Source organism: Rhinoraja longicauda, chromosome 38 (genome assembly GCF_053455715.1).
Source record: "Rhinoraja longicauda isolate Sanriku21f chromosome 38, sRhiLon1.1, whole genome shotgun sequence".
Lineage (NCBI taxonomy): Eukaryota > Metazoa > Chordata > Chondrichthyes > Rajiformes > Arhynchobatidae > Rhinoraja > Rhinoraja longicauda.
This window is the reverse complement of record NC_135990.1, coordinates 7,606,992-7,624,038: the sequence shown is the minus strand read 5'-3', so window position 1 is coordinate 7,624,038 and position 17,047 is coordinate 7,606,992. Positions and strand designations below refer to the sequence as shown.

At 40.4% G+C, this 17,047-nt stretch overlaps 1 protein-coding gene across 2 annotated transcripts in view; it reads left to right on the top strand.

The window, feature by feature from the left end:
- The window catches only part of scaper (S-phase cyclin A-associated protein in the ER), a 276,817-nt gene that overhangs the window by 206,503 nt on the left and 53,267 nt on the right, over positions 1–17,047 (top strand). For both annotated transcript variants that reach the window (XM_078430095.1, XM_078430096.1), the window contains one exon: positions 484–607. In XM_078430095.1, the coding sequence (XP_078286221.1) occupies positions 484–607 (124 nt within the window). The remainder of the gene's footprint in view (positions 1–483; positions 608–17,047) is intronic.

Genomic DNA, 17,047 nt, shown 5'->3' with positions numbered 1-17,047 from the left:
CCTCATCTCCGTTCTAAATGGCCTACCCCTTATTCTTAAACTGTGGCCCCTGGTTCTGGACTCCTCCAACATTGGGAACATGTTTCCTGCCTCTAACATGTAAGAATGGTTGAATTTCTGGGTATTGGATAAGATCAGGGCTGATACGATGCTGCTACAGTCCAATATCTTGGCAGCACCCATTCTACTCCCTAACTTCACGTTTGAGGAATTTGAGCAGGGCACCAGAGAACAGTTGCAGTTGACATCAGTGGGACTTTATGTTGTGGATTGTGTGGCTGAGGCTAAAAAGATGCGAGTCCAAGGACAAATCATTTTAAAATTGATCTCCTCGTGATCTTAGTGGGACTTCATCCCACTAAAGTAAATGCATTCAGATGATAAGATGGCAGTGTTGCAATGTGGAATGAAGATGGTGACAACAAATTTAAATATGTTTCGTCAAACATGAGCTCAACTAATTTTGTTTTTGTCACTTTCCAGATCCCTGTGCAATGTGATTAATGCGTACTGCTTTGCCTGCAATGGCTGCTATGACAACTGCTACTATGTTCTGTTCAGTAACAAGATCACCTTCTTAATTGAACTGCTGATGCATCAGTTAACGGTAGGAGTCAGTACCTACAGCTGTCTGCCACTGATGTATTTTTATGGGTGCTTGTTAAGTTGCTTAAAAGCTATATGTGTAATCTATGAAACTGGGAGTGCTTCATTGGGAGCTCGCCTCCATTCTTCAACTTTTGTTACTTTTGAAAAATATCTAATTGATGTCAAGCTTCAAAACCGTCCAAATATTTGAATCTGATGGGGAGAAATAATTTGTATAAGAAAATAACTGCAGATGCTGGTACAAATCGATTTATTCACAAAATGCTGGAGTAACTCAGCAGGTCAGGCAGCATCTCGGGAGAGAAGGAATGGGTGACGTTTCGGGTCGAGACCCTTCTGAAGAAGGGTCTCGACCCGAAACGTCACCCATTCCTTCTCTCCCGAGATGCTGCCTGACCTGTTGGAGAGAAATAATTTGATCATCATTGTCGGAGATTAGGTGACACTGTCAGTCTCTTCCTATTTACATCCCTTTTATCAGCACCTTCAACAGTAAATCGCCCCTTGGGTCTTCACAAGAGCAATAAACACGCACAGCTGCAGTAGCGGGAAAAGAGGAAGGAGAATATTACCGAAGAAGTGATTAGCCATGAGAGAGGTGACAGTCAAATTGGGCATCCCAAGAATGAGTGGGTTAACATATGATGAGCATCTGATGGCACGGGGACTGTCCTCGCAGAAGTTTAGAAGAATGAAGGGGGACCTCATTGAAACTACCGAATAGAGAAAGACAGTCGGAGGGTGGTGAAGGTGTGGAATTCTCTGCCTCAGAAGGCAGTGGAGGCCAGTTCGTTGGATGCTTTCAAGAGAGAGCTGGATAGAGCTCTTAAGGATAGCGGAGTTGGGGGGTATGGGGAGAAGGCAGGAACGGGGTACTGATTGAGAGTGATCAGCCATGATCGCATTGAATGGCGGTGCTGGCTCGAAGGGCTGAATGGCCTACTCCTGCACCTATTGTCTATTGTCTATTGTCTATTGGCTTGGATAGAGTGGATGTGGAGAGGCTGTTTCCACTAGTGAGTCTAGGACTAGAGGTGATAGCGTCAGAATTATAGGACATTCCTTTGAGGAGATGAGGAGGAATTTATTTAGTCAGAGGGTGGTGAATCTGTGAAATTCTTTGCCACAGAAAGCTGTGGAAGTTGTTAATGGATATTTTTAAGGCAGAGATAGATAGATTCTTGTCCCTCCCCTGACATCAGTCTGAAGAAAGGTCTTGACCCGAAACGTCACTCATTCCTTCTCTCCAGAGATGCTGCCTGACCCGCTGAGTTACTCCAGCATTTTGTGTCTACCTTTGATTTAAACCAGCACCTGCAGTTTTCTTTCCTATTAGATTCTTGATTAGGGGTTGTGGAGAGAAGGCAGGAGAATGGGGTGAGGAGGGAGGGAGAGATCAGCCATGATTGAATGGCAGCGTAGACTTGATGGGCCTAATTTTGCTCCTATCACTTATGACCTTATGTTGTGGGTTGTGTGGCTGAGGCTTATAAAGATGCAAGTGCTTGGATAAATCATTTACAAATTGATCTAATGCCGACATTGACTTGGAGCCAACATAGGTTAGTGGTGGCGCTAGGTTCTGTATTTCAAATGATTGCCACTATTATTCCACTTCTGTAATAATACTCCCAACTTAAATGAAGCAGTTGGATTTAGGCTCATTATACCAGACGTAACTGACGCCATCAACATCCTCAAACTGCGTAGATAAAGAAGGGTCTCGACCCGAAACGTCGCCCATTCCTTCTCTCATGAGATGCTGCCTGACCTGCTGAGTTACTCCAGCATTTTGTGAATAAATACCTTCGATTGTACCAGCATCTGCAGTTATTTTCTTACACTAGATAATGAAAGTTTTTTTTTACTCATTGCTGAATTGATAACAAGGGACATGAATTTATTGTGCCCTTGCGAGATGTGCTTAAATGCAGTGAAATAGGGAGGACTACCTGTAATCTTCTATTTCCCAAAGACCTGCCCGACCAAGATTGCCAGTTAGATCATTTTTGTGGCCTGCACCTCTTCCTGCTAGCAATTGCACTGAAATAATCAAACTGATTTTTCGGGCAGACTATATATCCAGTGGAATAATTTTGATGTGATCCATTGCATGGGAAACTGACAAAATCAGTTGGTGAAAACTAAAATCAAATACTGTAAAACACTCTGCTGATCCATTCCTATTACTTTCCCATCAGACAGTTCACCCTAAAACAGCCTTCTGCAGTTTGATTCATAGATCTATATACAGACAGTCACTGTTATTCAGCCAATTTCACTTCCAACACTGCTACGGCTACTTTATAGCTATCTACTCTAATCACATTTCCTTGTCACTTTCCTTTGTCCTTAATATTTTTTTTTCTAATTGACTCTAAAATGCCATAATTCTATTGGCTTTTAAAGCATTTATAGTAAAGCACTCCACACCAATAACCTACCTATTTTAAAATAACCCCCATCTTTTAAGCTTTTATATAGTTAGTACATATTCTGAATTCATGTCCTTTGCTACCAAATCATCAACTAGTTGAAGTAATCTTCACTGTTCACACTGTTTGAGGGATCAAGTTAAGTCTTTTAAATAGATTTTCATTTTCTTCAATAAGGTAACTGCTTTGTGAAGATTTAGAATTAACAGACATTGTTATAATCAGAAATTAAATTATTACTTTTGGGTTAGGAATTGTACTTGGAAAAATAAATATTATTTATCAGCAGCAAAAATAACTTAATATGTTTAAAAAAAGTATGTGAGATAAGGTACATAGATATTTGCATTTTTTTTTCTCCCCATGATCTGTTTGTGACCACAACCATTTGAATTATTTCATGTGGTCTAAATGTTTTTCATCATCTAAATTTACTCCTTCAATTATCTTATTTGATTTTCTGTTTAGCTCTTTGCCTTCTTACCCAATTTGCATTTCACCTGTTTCTTGTTCTAAAACAGTTCTGAAGACTCCATCAGCTATTCATAATGTCATTCCTTTTGTGTGAGCCTGAAAGCTAAGTGTGGGCAAATGTTGAGCATGGAGGTAGCACAACCCAGTATGTTCCTGATCAGTGTACAGAAATTTGAGTTTTTGTCCAGACAATTCTGATTGTTTGAAAACAGTCACCCTTGCCCCAGAATATTGGTAGAAACAAGGAACAGCAGATTCTTTACAAGAAAAGAGGAAAAAGTCTGAAATATCTCAGCGGGCCAAGCATCATCCCTGTAGAACATGAATAGGTGGTGTTTCGAGTCGGGTCCCTTCTTCAGACTAATAATGATTACTAGGAATCCTACTTGACCTACTGAGTTGTTCCAGCATCTTTTATTGTAAACCAGCATCTGTAGTTCCTTGTTTCTACATTTTGACTGCTACATTGCGAAATCTCCTCAAGTTATGCCTACTTTGAAGAAATTCTCCTCTCTCGCTGCTCTCCCTCTCACCGCTCTCCCTCTGAGATTCTTGCTGCTCTCCTGCTCTGCAATCATATTCTGACCCGGACTCGCTACCACTGCCACATGTGCTTTCTCAACACCTGCACCGCCATCTTGTTCCTTCCAGATCCAGTTCCAGACCTCACAGTTTGGTCCAATCTAGATTTCAGCTAGCGAAAGTCAATTCACTGCTCACAACAGTACCACACAGGCCACCATGCACTGGCACCAGTAGGCCCTCACTCTGACCCTCCCACAGCTCTTGGCCTTGCTCACCAAGACCTGCAATGGGCCTCTACTTTACTTTATTATCTGCTGATCCATGCCTTCAAAGATGCTTCCTCACTTACTGACTTTGGTCTGAAGAAGGGTCCCGACCCGAAAAGTCACCTTTAAATGTGGAGGAAGGAACTGCATGCTGGTTTACACCGAAGATAAATACAAAAAGCTGGAGTAACTCAGCGGGTCACACTGCGTCTCTGGAGAAAAGGATTAGGTGGCGTTTCGGGTCGAGATCCTTCAGACCTTCTTCTGAAGAAGGGTCTCGACCCAAAACATCACCTATTCCTTTTCTCCATAGATACTGCCTGACCCGCTGAGTTACCCCCAACACTTTGTGCTGCAGAATATTGGTAGTTACTGATCGAGGTGTCTCAAACATTGCTGACACTGGCTTGATATGAAGAGAAAGTTGTGCAATTGCAAATAACAAGGAATCATTTTAATTTGTGTGTATTTAGTTGGATAGTATTTGGATATATTGTTGGCGGTCAGAATAGTAGAGAGATCAATGAATGTCCTTCAAATAAAATAATAAAAACACCACTTAAATGCATAATTTTCAGACTTGAGGAGTGATTTATATTGAAAAGTCATCTCCAGACATTGAACAGTTAACTAGAAAAAGTGGTACCAAAGCAAACATGCCACCATGACTTTGATACATGTTGAATAAATTAAATAGTAATTTTAAAGATTGTCGGCTGGCACAGAAAAGGAATTTCAACTTGGTCTCGAATCTTCTTACTTCTTTTGCCACCATGATCATTCATTCTATTTCATACTTTACACCTTTAATGAAATGAAAACAACAGAAAGCGAAGGTATCAAAAAATGCTGGAGTAACTCAGCAGGTCAGGCAGCATCTAGGAGAGAGGGAATGGGTGTCGTTTCGGGTCGAGACCCTTCTTCAGACTGATGTCGGGGGCGGGACGCCTGAAAACAACAAAAAAATGAAAACAACACAAAATAGTTTTCCCCATTGAAGAGACCAAAACGTATACTTAATCCCTGATAGCACATTTGGAGTTAGCAGTTCATTGAGGTGACACCACTCACATGGATAGTGAATAGTTGAACATCAGGTACCAAATAGCAATTCTTTGCATAGAATTACACTGAAAGTGCAGTAATTCATGCAGTCTTTCTACCCCTTATGAGCTTCTTCTGTCTGAAAAAGGGTCTCGACCCGAAACGTCACCCATTCCTTCTCTCCTGAGATACTGCCTGACCCGCTGAGTTACTCCAGCATTTTGTGTCTACCTGAGCTTCCTCTACCCTACTTTAATAGTCCATCCTGTTCATTTTTTCATACATTGGTCTGTTTCCAATTCTGAGGAGTAGGTATTTCCACATAGATGGTTGTGTATGTTATGAACGAGCTGCAGAAGAGGTATTGGTGGCAGATACAATTACATTTTTTTTTAAAGTGTTCCATGGAATAAAGCCCTAGCCTGCTCAACCTCTCCCTAGAGCTTAGGCCCTTGAGTTCAGGCAACATCCTAGTAAATCTTCCTTGCACCCTTTCCTGCTTAACAACATCTTTGCTAGAACAGGTGACCAAAATTGTACACAATACACCAAATGTGGCCTCACCAATGTCTTGTACAACTGTACGAAACCTCCCAACTTTTATACTCAATGCTTTGACTGAAGAAGGCCAACGTGTCTCGAAAGCCTTCATGACCACCCTATGTACCCGTGATCTCACTTTCAAGAACTATGAACTATTCAGCTTATCAACTTTCTGCAGACTGGATGAGCAGATCCTTCTGAACTTCTAATAGGACTTCTTCAGTCTGAAGAAGGGTCTCGACCCGAAACGTCACCCATTCCTTCTCTCCCGAGATGCTGCCTGACCTGCTGAGTTACTCCAGCATTTTGTGAATAAATACCACTGAGTTACTTCAGCACTTTGTGTCTTTTTGTTCTCAGTTTCTACTGTTTCAAGTTAACAAATTATACCTCAATGCAAGTCTTCATCTGACCCACTTCCCCCTTTCCCACCACTACCATAACCTAGCCACACAATTAGATCTCTGTTCATTCTTCTAAATTCAGTCAAATAAAGCCATTTTTAAATTTCCTGCCCTCAGAATTATATCTTTTGCACATCTTTTATTTGTGAATTGTTCAGATATTTACCAGGGTTCAAATACAAATGGAGTTTGGCTGTGCCTAACTAAAACTGCAATTCCTCACTTTAAATGTCGATATTGAAGTAAATATTCCTCCTTGTACCTACATCCTTGCTGCTCATGATTTATTTAAAGGGTCCTTTATATCCCTTTGCTTATTCATAGGTCAAAATGCACCTGTTCAAGTGTTCATTATCTGACAGATAATAGAAACTTCCCCATAGCTGATTCTAATCTGGCATCTTTATAACCTTATAGAATTTCTCTATGCCGCTTTACATAATGGAATAACATTTAGGTAAAAAACATCATATGGGGAATTTTGGAATATCATGACTGATACATCTACATTTTGTTTATACCTATTTTAACCCCTTTTGGCAGAGACTATCTGATGCTGGGAATTTGTCCTCGCCTTTCATTGCCTCCTTTGTCATTTCTCCCCCACTTGTATAATTTTTGCTGGTCCTTTACCATTGTTTCAAGGTCCCACTGTGCAGAATTGCGTCTTCGGTGTGCGAAAGGCAGGTGCAATTTATTAATTTTCAAATGGGAGACAAAAATTATTTTTGTCTCCTTTACACTTGTCAACTGTTAATCTCAAACAAATGGGAAGCTTAAGAAAAGGGCCCACATTTCAATTTATCTTTTACGATAGAAGTATGAGCTGTCAACTAGGATAGTTTGCTCTTTCTTTTTCCTATTAAATCACCCACACTTTACCAACAAAAAGTAAAACTGCAGGTACTAGGAATAGGAAATTAAAACAAAAAATGCTGGAAGTTCTTCAGAGCTGAAACAGTGAGCACGATGGTAGGGGTTATTAACCGGAAATGTTAACTCTGTTTATTTCGGAGGCTGTCTGACCTCCTGAGTACTTTATTTTTTAATCTCCGTATACCTGTAGTTTTTGGCATTTCAACCCAATGAATTTTCACTTTGCATTGATAAGCCTTTTTATGTTTTAGTGTGGTTATATATCTTGGCTAATCAGATGTGCCTCTTAAGGATATTTACCAGTTTCAACCAAATAATTCTTTCCCACTGTCTGCATATCCTGCACAATTTATTTAATGCATTAAGCTAATATAAATCTTTAATGTTACATTTTGAGAACCTTAAATCCCTGGAGCCCATTGTACAAAGAGAATCTGGAGGTGGATTGGAAAGATGGCAGTTGAGTGTAATGCAGAGCGATAGAGATGTTATTGTGCATGAATCACAAAAAGTTAGCAGGCAGGTGGAGACTATTGTAATAAATAAGGAAAATGGCATATTGCCCTTTGTTGCAAAGGAATTGGGAATTTACAAATAGAGAAGTCCTGTTCACAAGTTATAGGAGTAGAATTAGGCCATTCCACATGTTGAAGTTGTATAAGACATTGGTGAGATCGCATTTAGAATATTATGTTCAGTTCTGGGCGCCATGTTATAGGAAAGATATTGTCAAACTTGAAAGGGTTTAGAAAAGATTGACGAGGATGTTGCCAGGACTAGAGGGTGTGAGCTATAGGGAGAGGTTGAGTAGGCTGGGTCTCTGTTCCATGGAGCACAGGAGGATGAGGGGGGATCTTATCAAAGTGTACGAAATCATGAGAAGAATAGATCGGGCAGATCCACAGATTCTCTTGCCCAGAGTAGGGGAATCGAGGACCAGAGGACATAGGTTCATGGTGAAGAGGAAAAGATTTAATAGGAATCTGAGGGGTAACTTTTTCACACAAAGGATGACAGGAGTTTGGAACAAGCTGCCAGAGGAGGTAGTGAGGTTGTGACTATCCCATCGTTTAAGAAACAGTTAGACAAGTACATGGATAGGACAGGTTTGGAGGGATATGGACCAAGCACGGGCAAGTGGACTAGTGTAGCTGGGACATTGTGGGCAAGTTGGGTCGAAGGGCCTGTTTCTGCACTGTATCACTCTATGACTCTATTTAGCCCATCGTGTCCACTTCACCATTCAACCATGGCTGATCTCTGGCGCCTAATCCCATTTTCCTGCCTTATCCCCATAACCCTTGACACCCATTCTAATCAAGAATTTGTCTATCTCTGCCTTAAAAATATCCACTGACTTGTCCTCCAACTTGTTATCTTTGTACAGGATGTTGGTGAGGCCACACGTGGAGTACCATACACAGATTTGGTCCCTTTATCTAAGAAACTATATCATAGTATTGGAGGCAGTCCAAAGGAGATCAGGCTAATCCCTGGGATGAGAGAATTGTCCGATTAAGGGAGGCTAAATGGGTTGTGTCTGTGGAGTTCAGAGGAACGTGGGGTGATCTTCCTCAGATATTTAAGTTCCTAAAGAAGAGATGATAGAGTGGTTGTACAGTAGTAGAAATGTGTAAGAATAACAGAATTGTTAAAACAGATGAAAGAGAGACTAAAATAATTTAATTTGCTATTTTTTAAGTAATAAATTGCATCCGCCTTCATTGATGGCAGAGTCTAGATCGAAGCGACATAGTTTCAAGACAAGGAGCTAGTCATTTAAAACTGCTCACTTGTGGAGGGTGGTGATTCTCTGGAATTCTCGGCTCCAGAGATGTGTGGAGGCCAGATCATTTGAAAGATTTAAAGGGGAGGTAGCTAAATTTCTGAAAGATCAGAGAACTGAGGCCTGTGGGAGTCTGACAGGGAGGAGGAATTGAGTAGATCAGCAATGAATACATTGAATAGCGAGGCAGGGTTCAGTGTATTAGTAGCTTACTCTTTTTAGATTTAGATTTTTTAGATTTAGAGATTCAGCGTGGAAACAGGCCCTTCGGCCCACCGAGTCCGCGCCGCCCAGCGATCCCCGCACATTAACACTATCCTACACACACTCGGGACAATTTTTACATTTACCCAGTCAATTAACCTACAAACCTGTACGTCTTTGGAGTGCGGGAGGAAACCTAAGATCTCGGAGAAAACCCACGCAGGTCACGGGGAGAACGTACAAACTCCGTACAGACAGCGCCCGTAGTCAGGATCGAACCTGAGTCTCAGGCGCTGCATTCGCTGTAAGGCAGCAACTCTACCGCTGCGCCATTGTGCTGCCTTCTTTGTTGTGTTCATTTTTTTTACTTGTCTCCCTGAGCAAGATAAATCAATATTTTCCCTATGATGACTGGCACATGATAGGTATTTTGCAGCTTTGCTTTTTAGGAAGATATTCAAATTTTAGATTTTAGAGATACAGCATGGAAACGGGCCCTTTGGCACACCAAGTCCATGCTGACCAGCTATCACCCCCATACACTGGCACTATCCTACACACCAGGGACAATTTACAGAAGCCGATTAGCCTACAAACCTGCTTGTCTTTGAAATGGTTATGAGATATTAGAATCAAAATTATTTAGATTGTATTGTGGTGTTATGATTTTAAAGTTATAAAAGCATTTTTATTTCCAGAATATATAAAATGTCGCTTCTCCTTTAGTACAACCTTTTTGAATGCATGTGGAGTGATCCCAAGGGAATCTGTATTTTAGATGTTATTTAAATCACTTTCTGTACTGCATAATTTATTGCTGAGCAAACACTAGGAGCACTGAGCAAACAGCCGTGAATTCAAAGATAGACACAAAAATCTGGAGTAACTCAGTAGGTCAGACACCATCTCTGGAGAAAGGGAATAGGCGATGTTTCGGGTCGAGACCCTTCTTCAGACTTGAATTCTGTTGCTGACCAATGAACCTCCAGCATCAACAGACCCTAGTTTGCAGAAGAACAATTACAACTGTATTTTACCCAATTACATTTTGAGGTAGGCAGTGATTATAAATAAACAACAACCATGTCTGGCCACAGGGCTGACATTGAAATCATCCTGGTGACATGTGTAGGAACGAACTGCAGATGCTGGTTTACACCAAAGATAGACACAATATGCTGGAGTAACTCAGCAGGACATTTGTTGCACACAAACGTAATCATATCCACTAAACAGCGGAAGTTGAAACCCCTTAATGCTGAAAATGTTAAATGTTGAATAGAAAATATTTTGGATAATATTTTCCTCTCAATGTGATTTTCCTTTAGCTGATTAAAAAATTAAGATTTCAGGAATGGTGCTGCCTTTATCTTATTCTTACCTATATTTGGACAATATTAATTACTTTGAACTATCGTGACTGTTTTGAATAGGAAAATATATTTTAATGTGCTGTGTTAATGGATCTGCTTTCTTCCTGCGTATATTGAGTTAAGAAGTTTGTGATGCAGTTTTTATTTTAACTTGACTTAAATTTCTCAGGAACCAATAAGGAAAATATGATTGAAAGATTAGACCAAGACACAATATGCCCAAAAGTCCATGAGATAATTATTTCCATCTTGTATGTTTGAAGCAAGATAAAATCCTTTTTTTCCATTCTGTAGAGCAACTGAAGCAATTTCATTTAACATCTTTTGAAAGCATTTAATTTTGCAACTCCTTGAAAATGAAAGCGATTTGGATCCCAGCTGACTGTGTTACCTGGCTATTAATTCTTGTAGCACCCTGTTCTTGAAACAAAACAGTTATGAATACCTACTGATACCTCTAGGAAATGGAGAGCAATCTATTTCTAAAAAAATCTATTTCTATTTCTAAAATCTAAAAAAAAAAAAATATTCTTCTTACACAGCTTAATTTATTTTCCTTTTTCCTGTCTCTTTGATAAATTTGCCAGTGAGCTCTGAATAGCTAGCTGCTAAATGCTAGCATGCAGAATGTAATCATATTTAAAACTATTCTTTGGAGTTGGACCTTTTCTTGTACATAGGCACATGAAAATAGATGTACGAAAATTTCGACATATATAATTATGATATTACTAAATTGAATGTATTTCAATTTATGCAGAGGATCCAGCCCAGTAGTTAGCATAGCACAATATTAGCAACTTGTATTTATATATAAACACATGATATAGAAATGCATCCCAAGCAAACTATGGAAACAAAACCAGATGAAAATAGAACCCCAGTCGAAATTGCAAATCGGAAAAATATTGTATAGGAAGAAACTGCAGATGCTGGTTTAAACCGAAGATAGACACAAAATGCTGGAGTAACTCAGCGGGGCAGGCAGCATCTCTGGAGAGAAGGAATGGGTGACGTTTCGGGCCAAGACCTTTCTTCAGACTCTGAACTCTGAACTCAGACTGAAGAAGGGTCTCGACCCGAAATGTCACCCATTCCTTCTCTCCAGAGATGCTGCCTGTCCCGCTGAGTTACTCCAATATTTTGTGTCTATCTTCGGAAAATTGGTGTATTTGCTTATAGTGTGCTTTAGATGAAGAGGGATAAAGAATGCAAAATGAGAGGTTTCGGTTAAAAATATGATAGACTACTAAAGTGTTGGCCACTCATCATGGAACCATGACTGGTGTAAATCATTTGAGAATTGTGACTAACGATGTTTATTTGGCAAAGTGAAAGTGTGAAAGAAGTTGCTCTATACTTCTGCTCTAACAAAATAACAGAAGATCAGGGTTAGTGAAGGGTGATAGCAGCTACAACAAGAACTGCATGAAAATTAGCCATATAAACACAACTATCTACAAGCAGTTTGAATTTGGTAGTGAAAGCATTGCAAGAATATATCTGCAGGGCCAGTTAATCAAAAAGGAAATGAATCAATGGTTGTCATACGAAAGAAAACTGCAGATCCTGGTTTAAATCGAAGATAGACACAAAATGCCGGAGTAACTCAGCGGGTCAGGCAGCATCTCTGTAGAGAAGGAATGGGTGACGTTTCGTGTCGAGACCCTTCTTCAGACTGATGTCAGGGGAGGGGGCAGGACAAAGATAGGATGTAGTAAGAGACAGGAAGACTAGTGGGAGAACTGGGAAGGGGGAGAGGAAAGAGAGGGACAGAGGAATTATCTGAAGTTGGAGAAGTCAATGTTCATACCGCTGGGGTGTAAACTGCCCAAGCAAAATATGAGGTGCTGCTCCTCCAATTTGCGCTGGGTCTCACTATGACAATGGAGGAGGCCCAGGACAGAAAGGTCAGATTGGAAATGGGAGGGGGTGTTGAAATGCTGAGCCACCGGGAGATCAGGTTGAGCTTGTTCCAGGAGTGTTTCTCATTTAGAGATGTAGAGTGATACAGTGTGGGAGGCAGGCCCTTCAGCCCAACTTACCCATACCTGCCAACATGTCCCAGCTACACCCAGCTACACTCGTCCCACCTGTCTGTGCTTGGCCCATGTCCTTACAGACCTGTCTTATCCATGTAATGAATGCTTAGAATAAAACTTGGGCTGCTTTTCCCAAACGTGCACCATCAGAGCAGAATTATTCTACTGGTTCTGTTCAAGTTTATGGTCCACAGACGAAGGAATAAAATGGCAACTATACTAGTTTTGGAGATAACAAGGATTGTACTGAGCCGCTCTGATAGTGGGAACAGTGCAATGTTAAATACATGGGCAGCGATTTGGAGCGCATGATATATCTATTATCTTTGGGGTTTATTTAAATAGGTAACTGATGACAAAATGGAAAAAATGCACAACATTCTGCTCTTCGAAAGGAATGTTGTGTACTCTATTATTATTGCCATTTAAAACTACCAATACTGCAGTGAACTTCTAAAGAGAAGCATCACTGCAAAGCAGGTTATAGATCCCACATAATGTCTCAGCAAAAGCAATCAGTAGATGAGTTACCAATAGAGGTGTGAAAAATCATGTTTTTGTTTAGGGTTCACTGGTTAGCAAGTTCTTCACTTAGTGCATCTTCAAGTCACTGATGAGTTTGTTCTGCATAGTTTAGAATCCTGGCATTTTTTCGTAATATATCTCCTTTTGACTTGTACTTTTATGTATATAAGGGATAAGTACTTAAAATTTCAAGTACATATCCTCCTCTCTAATGTGGGCCTTTTAAGCTACCTTTTATTCCCCAGCCCCTTTCAGCTCAAGAGTGAGATCATTAAGATGAAGCACAGATCATAAAATGTTAAAGGAGGCCTTGCAACTGGCTTATCATCTCAAACATAAAGGATCTATATGCTTTTGGAACAGATGCTTCTCATTGTGTTGGAAAGAGACAAGTTTCGACCTTATGGTCATAAAAGAGGAATGAGGAGAAATTATGTGAAGGTGTTTGGGAGAAAGAATCAGCCATCTTAAGTGTGAAGTCTTGCAAGCCAAGCCAAGCACGGTGAAACTGCTTGTCAGCCTTAATGTACATTGTGCTATCTTTTGGTTATATTGCCATGGTAACAGATTGTTAAAACGTTTACATTTGTAATTTGATCTGATTCATGATTGTGAATCCAATGAGCCACTAATTTGAAAGACCCGAGGTAACACGGGACAGTTTTTTTTACTATGTTTATCACACAATCGGAGGGGCTTAGAAAGGACCTCTAGTAATGTTTTAATGGTAGAGAGGCTTACCCCATAGTTTAAAAGAAATATTAACCTGGAACATGGGAACCAGATACTCCTCTATGAAGCTATGCAGTATTGATAGAGGACCTAGCTTTCCTGCTTAATTAGATATAGTGCAGATTTCAAACATTGCTCTCAACTCCAGTTTTGGTAAAAAAGAGAATAGCTCAAACACTTGTCCGTGATCACAACACACTGAAGATGGCTGAAACATGTGCTTTTGCATGTTTTCAAAACGAGATCCTCATTTGTAGTCGAGAATCCATTTAACAAAATCAAACAACCACCATTACAGATGCTTCGGCTTTCTTACTAATCAATGAAATCCAAACATAAAAGGAACTCATTTTGAATGCATCTTAAGCAGATCGTTGGACTTCACCCAGTTAGGGTCAAGGCCTGAACACCCTGCATTAACACAGTAAAAATTCCAAGGCACTTCACGAGTGCATTGGCAAAGAGCAAGAGGAGAATAAATGGAGGATTAAAACAGAAAATATCTTTAGATGGGAGAATGAAAAATTGGAACTAGATAGCAGGTAAATAATGAGATTTAAAAACAAGATTTGCATTTATATGGCATCACTTGCAGATTTATCCAAAAGTGGATTGTGCTGCAAAGTCATTGAAACAAAACAAGCTGGAACAAAACACACAATTGAACTTCCGACAGTGATGGATTAAGTTTTTAAAAAACTGGTGATTTAGCCTCAATAGGATTTTTGGGATCAGTTAAGAAAGAAATGTTAGCCTTACCAAGTTTAATTCCATTGGTCTCAAGTTAGCAATCTTGTAGTTAGGGTGGGCAGTACACCAGACAATATGCAGTTCAGAATATTTTCACCACCCAAATTGCTGCAATTTACACAAATTAATGGAATTAACAATTCTGTGCCAGTCTGAAGAAGAGTCTCGACCCGAAACATCACCCATTCCTTCTCTCCAGAGATGCTGCATGCCCTGCTGTTTGACCCGCTGAGTTACTCCTACTTTTTGTGTCTATCTTCTAAAACTCTGAGTCGAGCTAAAGCATCACTGCCGATGAGGGAGTATGAAAACTTGTGGTTAGTAGATGGTCAGAAATGGCAGTCTGTAGATAAGGAAGAACAAGGTCATGGCAGAGGTTTTATGAATGAGGAATTTGAAATCAGCATTTACCACCAAAGTGATATAAAAGACGTTTTTTCATGGGCTAATACTCACCCACATTTTCAGTAATGTAAAGTAATGAGAAATGATTCTGACCATGGCCACTGGTATGTCCCTACATGCTGCCCCATTTACGTTGTGAAGCAGGTTCTTTAGCTGATGCATATGGAAGAACAAATTTGTGAAAAAATTAACTGTGTCTACATTTATACAGAACCTTTCAAATTCTTAAGAGGTCACAAAGTGTTTCGCATCCATTTTTAAACTTATTATTTACAGGAAGACAAGACAGCATGTTTATGCAGAGCAAGCCCCCACAGTCACCAATGAATGAAAGAGATTAATGAATCCGGATTTATAGTGTGGACTCAAAAAACGGAAGAGCAAATTCCCGATACCTTGTCAAAAAGTGCCCTGATATACACATTCAGAGGAACCAAGCAGGCCGAACCTTGATTAATGTCCCCACTAAAAGATAGCAGTCCTGACAATGCAACACTTCCTCAATACTTCACTGAATTATCAGATTGGATTGTGCACTCAAGGCTCTGGAGCAGGGCTTGAACCTACGACCTCTGACACAGAGGTGAGGGTACCACCACAAAATCAAACTGACACTGTATGTGGTGTTTCCAGAGCACAGCTCGCCTTGGCATTTGGGCTTTATTCTTACTACCTAGGGGCGAACCAGAATAGGAATGGATTATGCTATGAGTTCTAAAGTTAGCCTTGCTGCTTCGGACAATTTATTAAAGATTTCAGTGTTTAACCCCTTCTGTGAGATAGTGGGAAAATAATCGTTGACATTTTAACATCGAATTTGAAGTGCTTTTTTTTAAAAAAAAGGGGTATTGCAATCAATAGCGAACAAGTCTCTCTTCCTCTCCCTCTCCCTCTCCCCCTCCCTCTCCCCCTCTCTCCTCTCCCCCTCTCTCCTCTCCCCCTCTCTCCTCTCCCCTCCCTCCCCCCCCTTCCCCCCCTCCCTCCTCCTCTGTGTAATTTACAGAATCCACCTTACTATTATACATTTTCCCAAGCTAGCACACAAATCCTCCTGCAAATGCAAAGGAACCTGTTTCAAAACTTAAATGGAACAGAGCAGAGGGTACATCAGTGTCCAAGGCAAACAGAATCACCTTTACATAATGTAGCTTTGTGTACTCTAAAGCTGTGTTTATTTTTCTGTTGTCTAAGTGACAAGTGACAGGCTCTTGAACATATCTCTTGTATGCCAAAGATGAATTCTTAATACATAGAAGCATAGAAAATAGGTGCGGGAGGAGGACATTTGGCTCGTTCGAGCCAGCACCGCCATTCATTGTGATCATGGCTGATCATTCACAATCAGTAACCTGTGCCTGCCTTCCCCCCCATCTTCCAATCTACATCATTGGTGCTTTTCCCCATTTTACTATCTGCACTTTCTCTGTAGCTACAACACTATATTCTGCATTCTGTTTAATTTTTTCGGTTTTAACCTACCTTGATGTACTTTTGCATGGTATGATTTGCCTGAAAAGCATGTAAGCAAAGTTCCTCACAGTATCTTGCTACTCGTGACAATAATAAACCAGTGCCAATCTATGGAACTGTGGCAATATTACTGAAAGCAAGGAACATTTCTGATGTAGACAATAGACAATAGGTGCAGGAGTAGGCCATTCGGCCCTTCGAGCCAGCACCACCATTCAATGTGATCATGGCTGATCATTCTCAATCAGTACCCCGTTCCTGCCTTCTCCCCATACCCCCTGACTCCGCCATCCTTAAGAGCTCTATCTAGCTCTCTCTTGAATGCATTCAGAGAATTGGCCTCCACTGCCTTCTGAGGCAGAGAATTCCACAGATTTACAACTCTCTGACTGAAAATGTTTTTCCTCATCTCCGTTCTAAATGGCCTACCCCTTATTTTTAAACTGTGGGCCCTGGTTCTGGACTCCCCCAACATTGGGAACATGTTTCCTGCCTCTAATAATCTTATATGTTTCGATAAGATCCCCTCTCATCCTTCTATATTCCAGTGTATTTGTAGTTTGCATTTGCACTCGACAATTAAG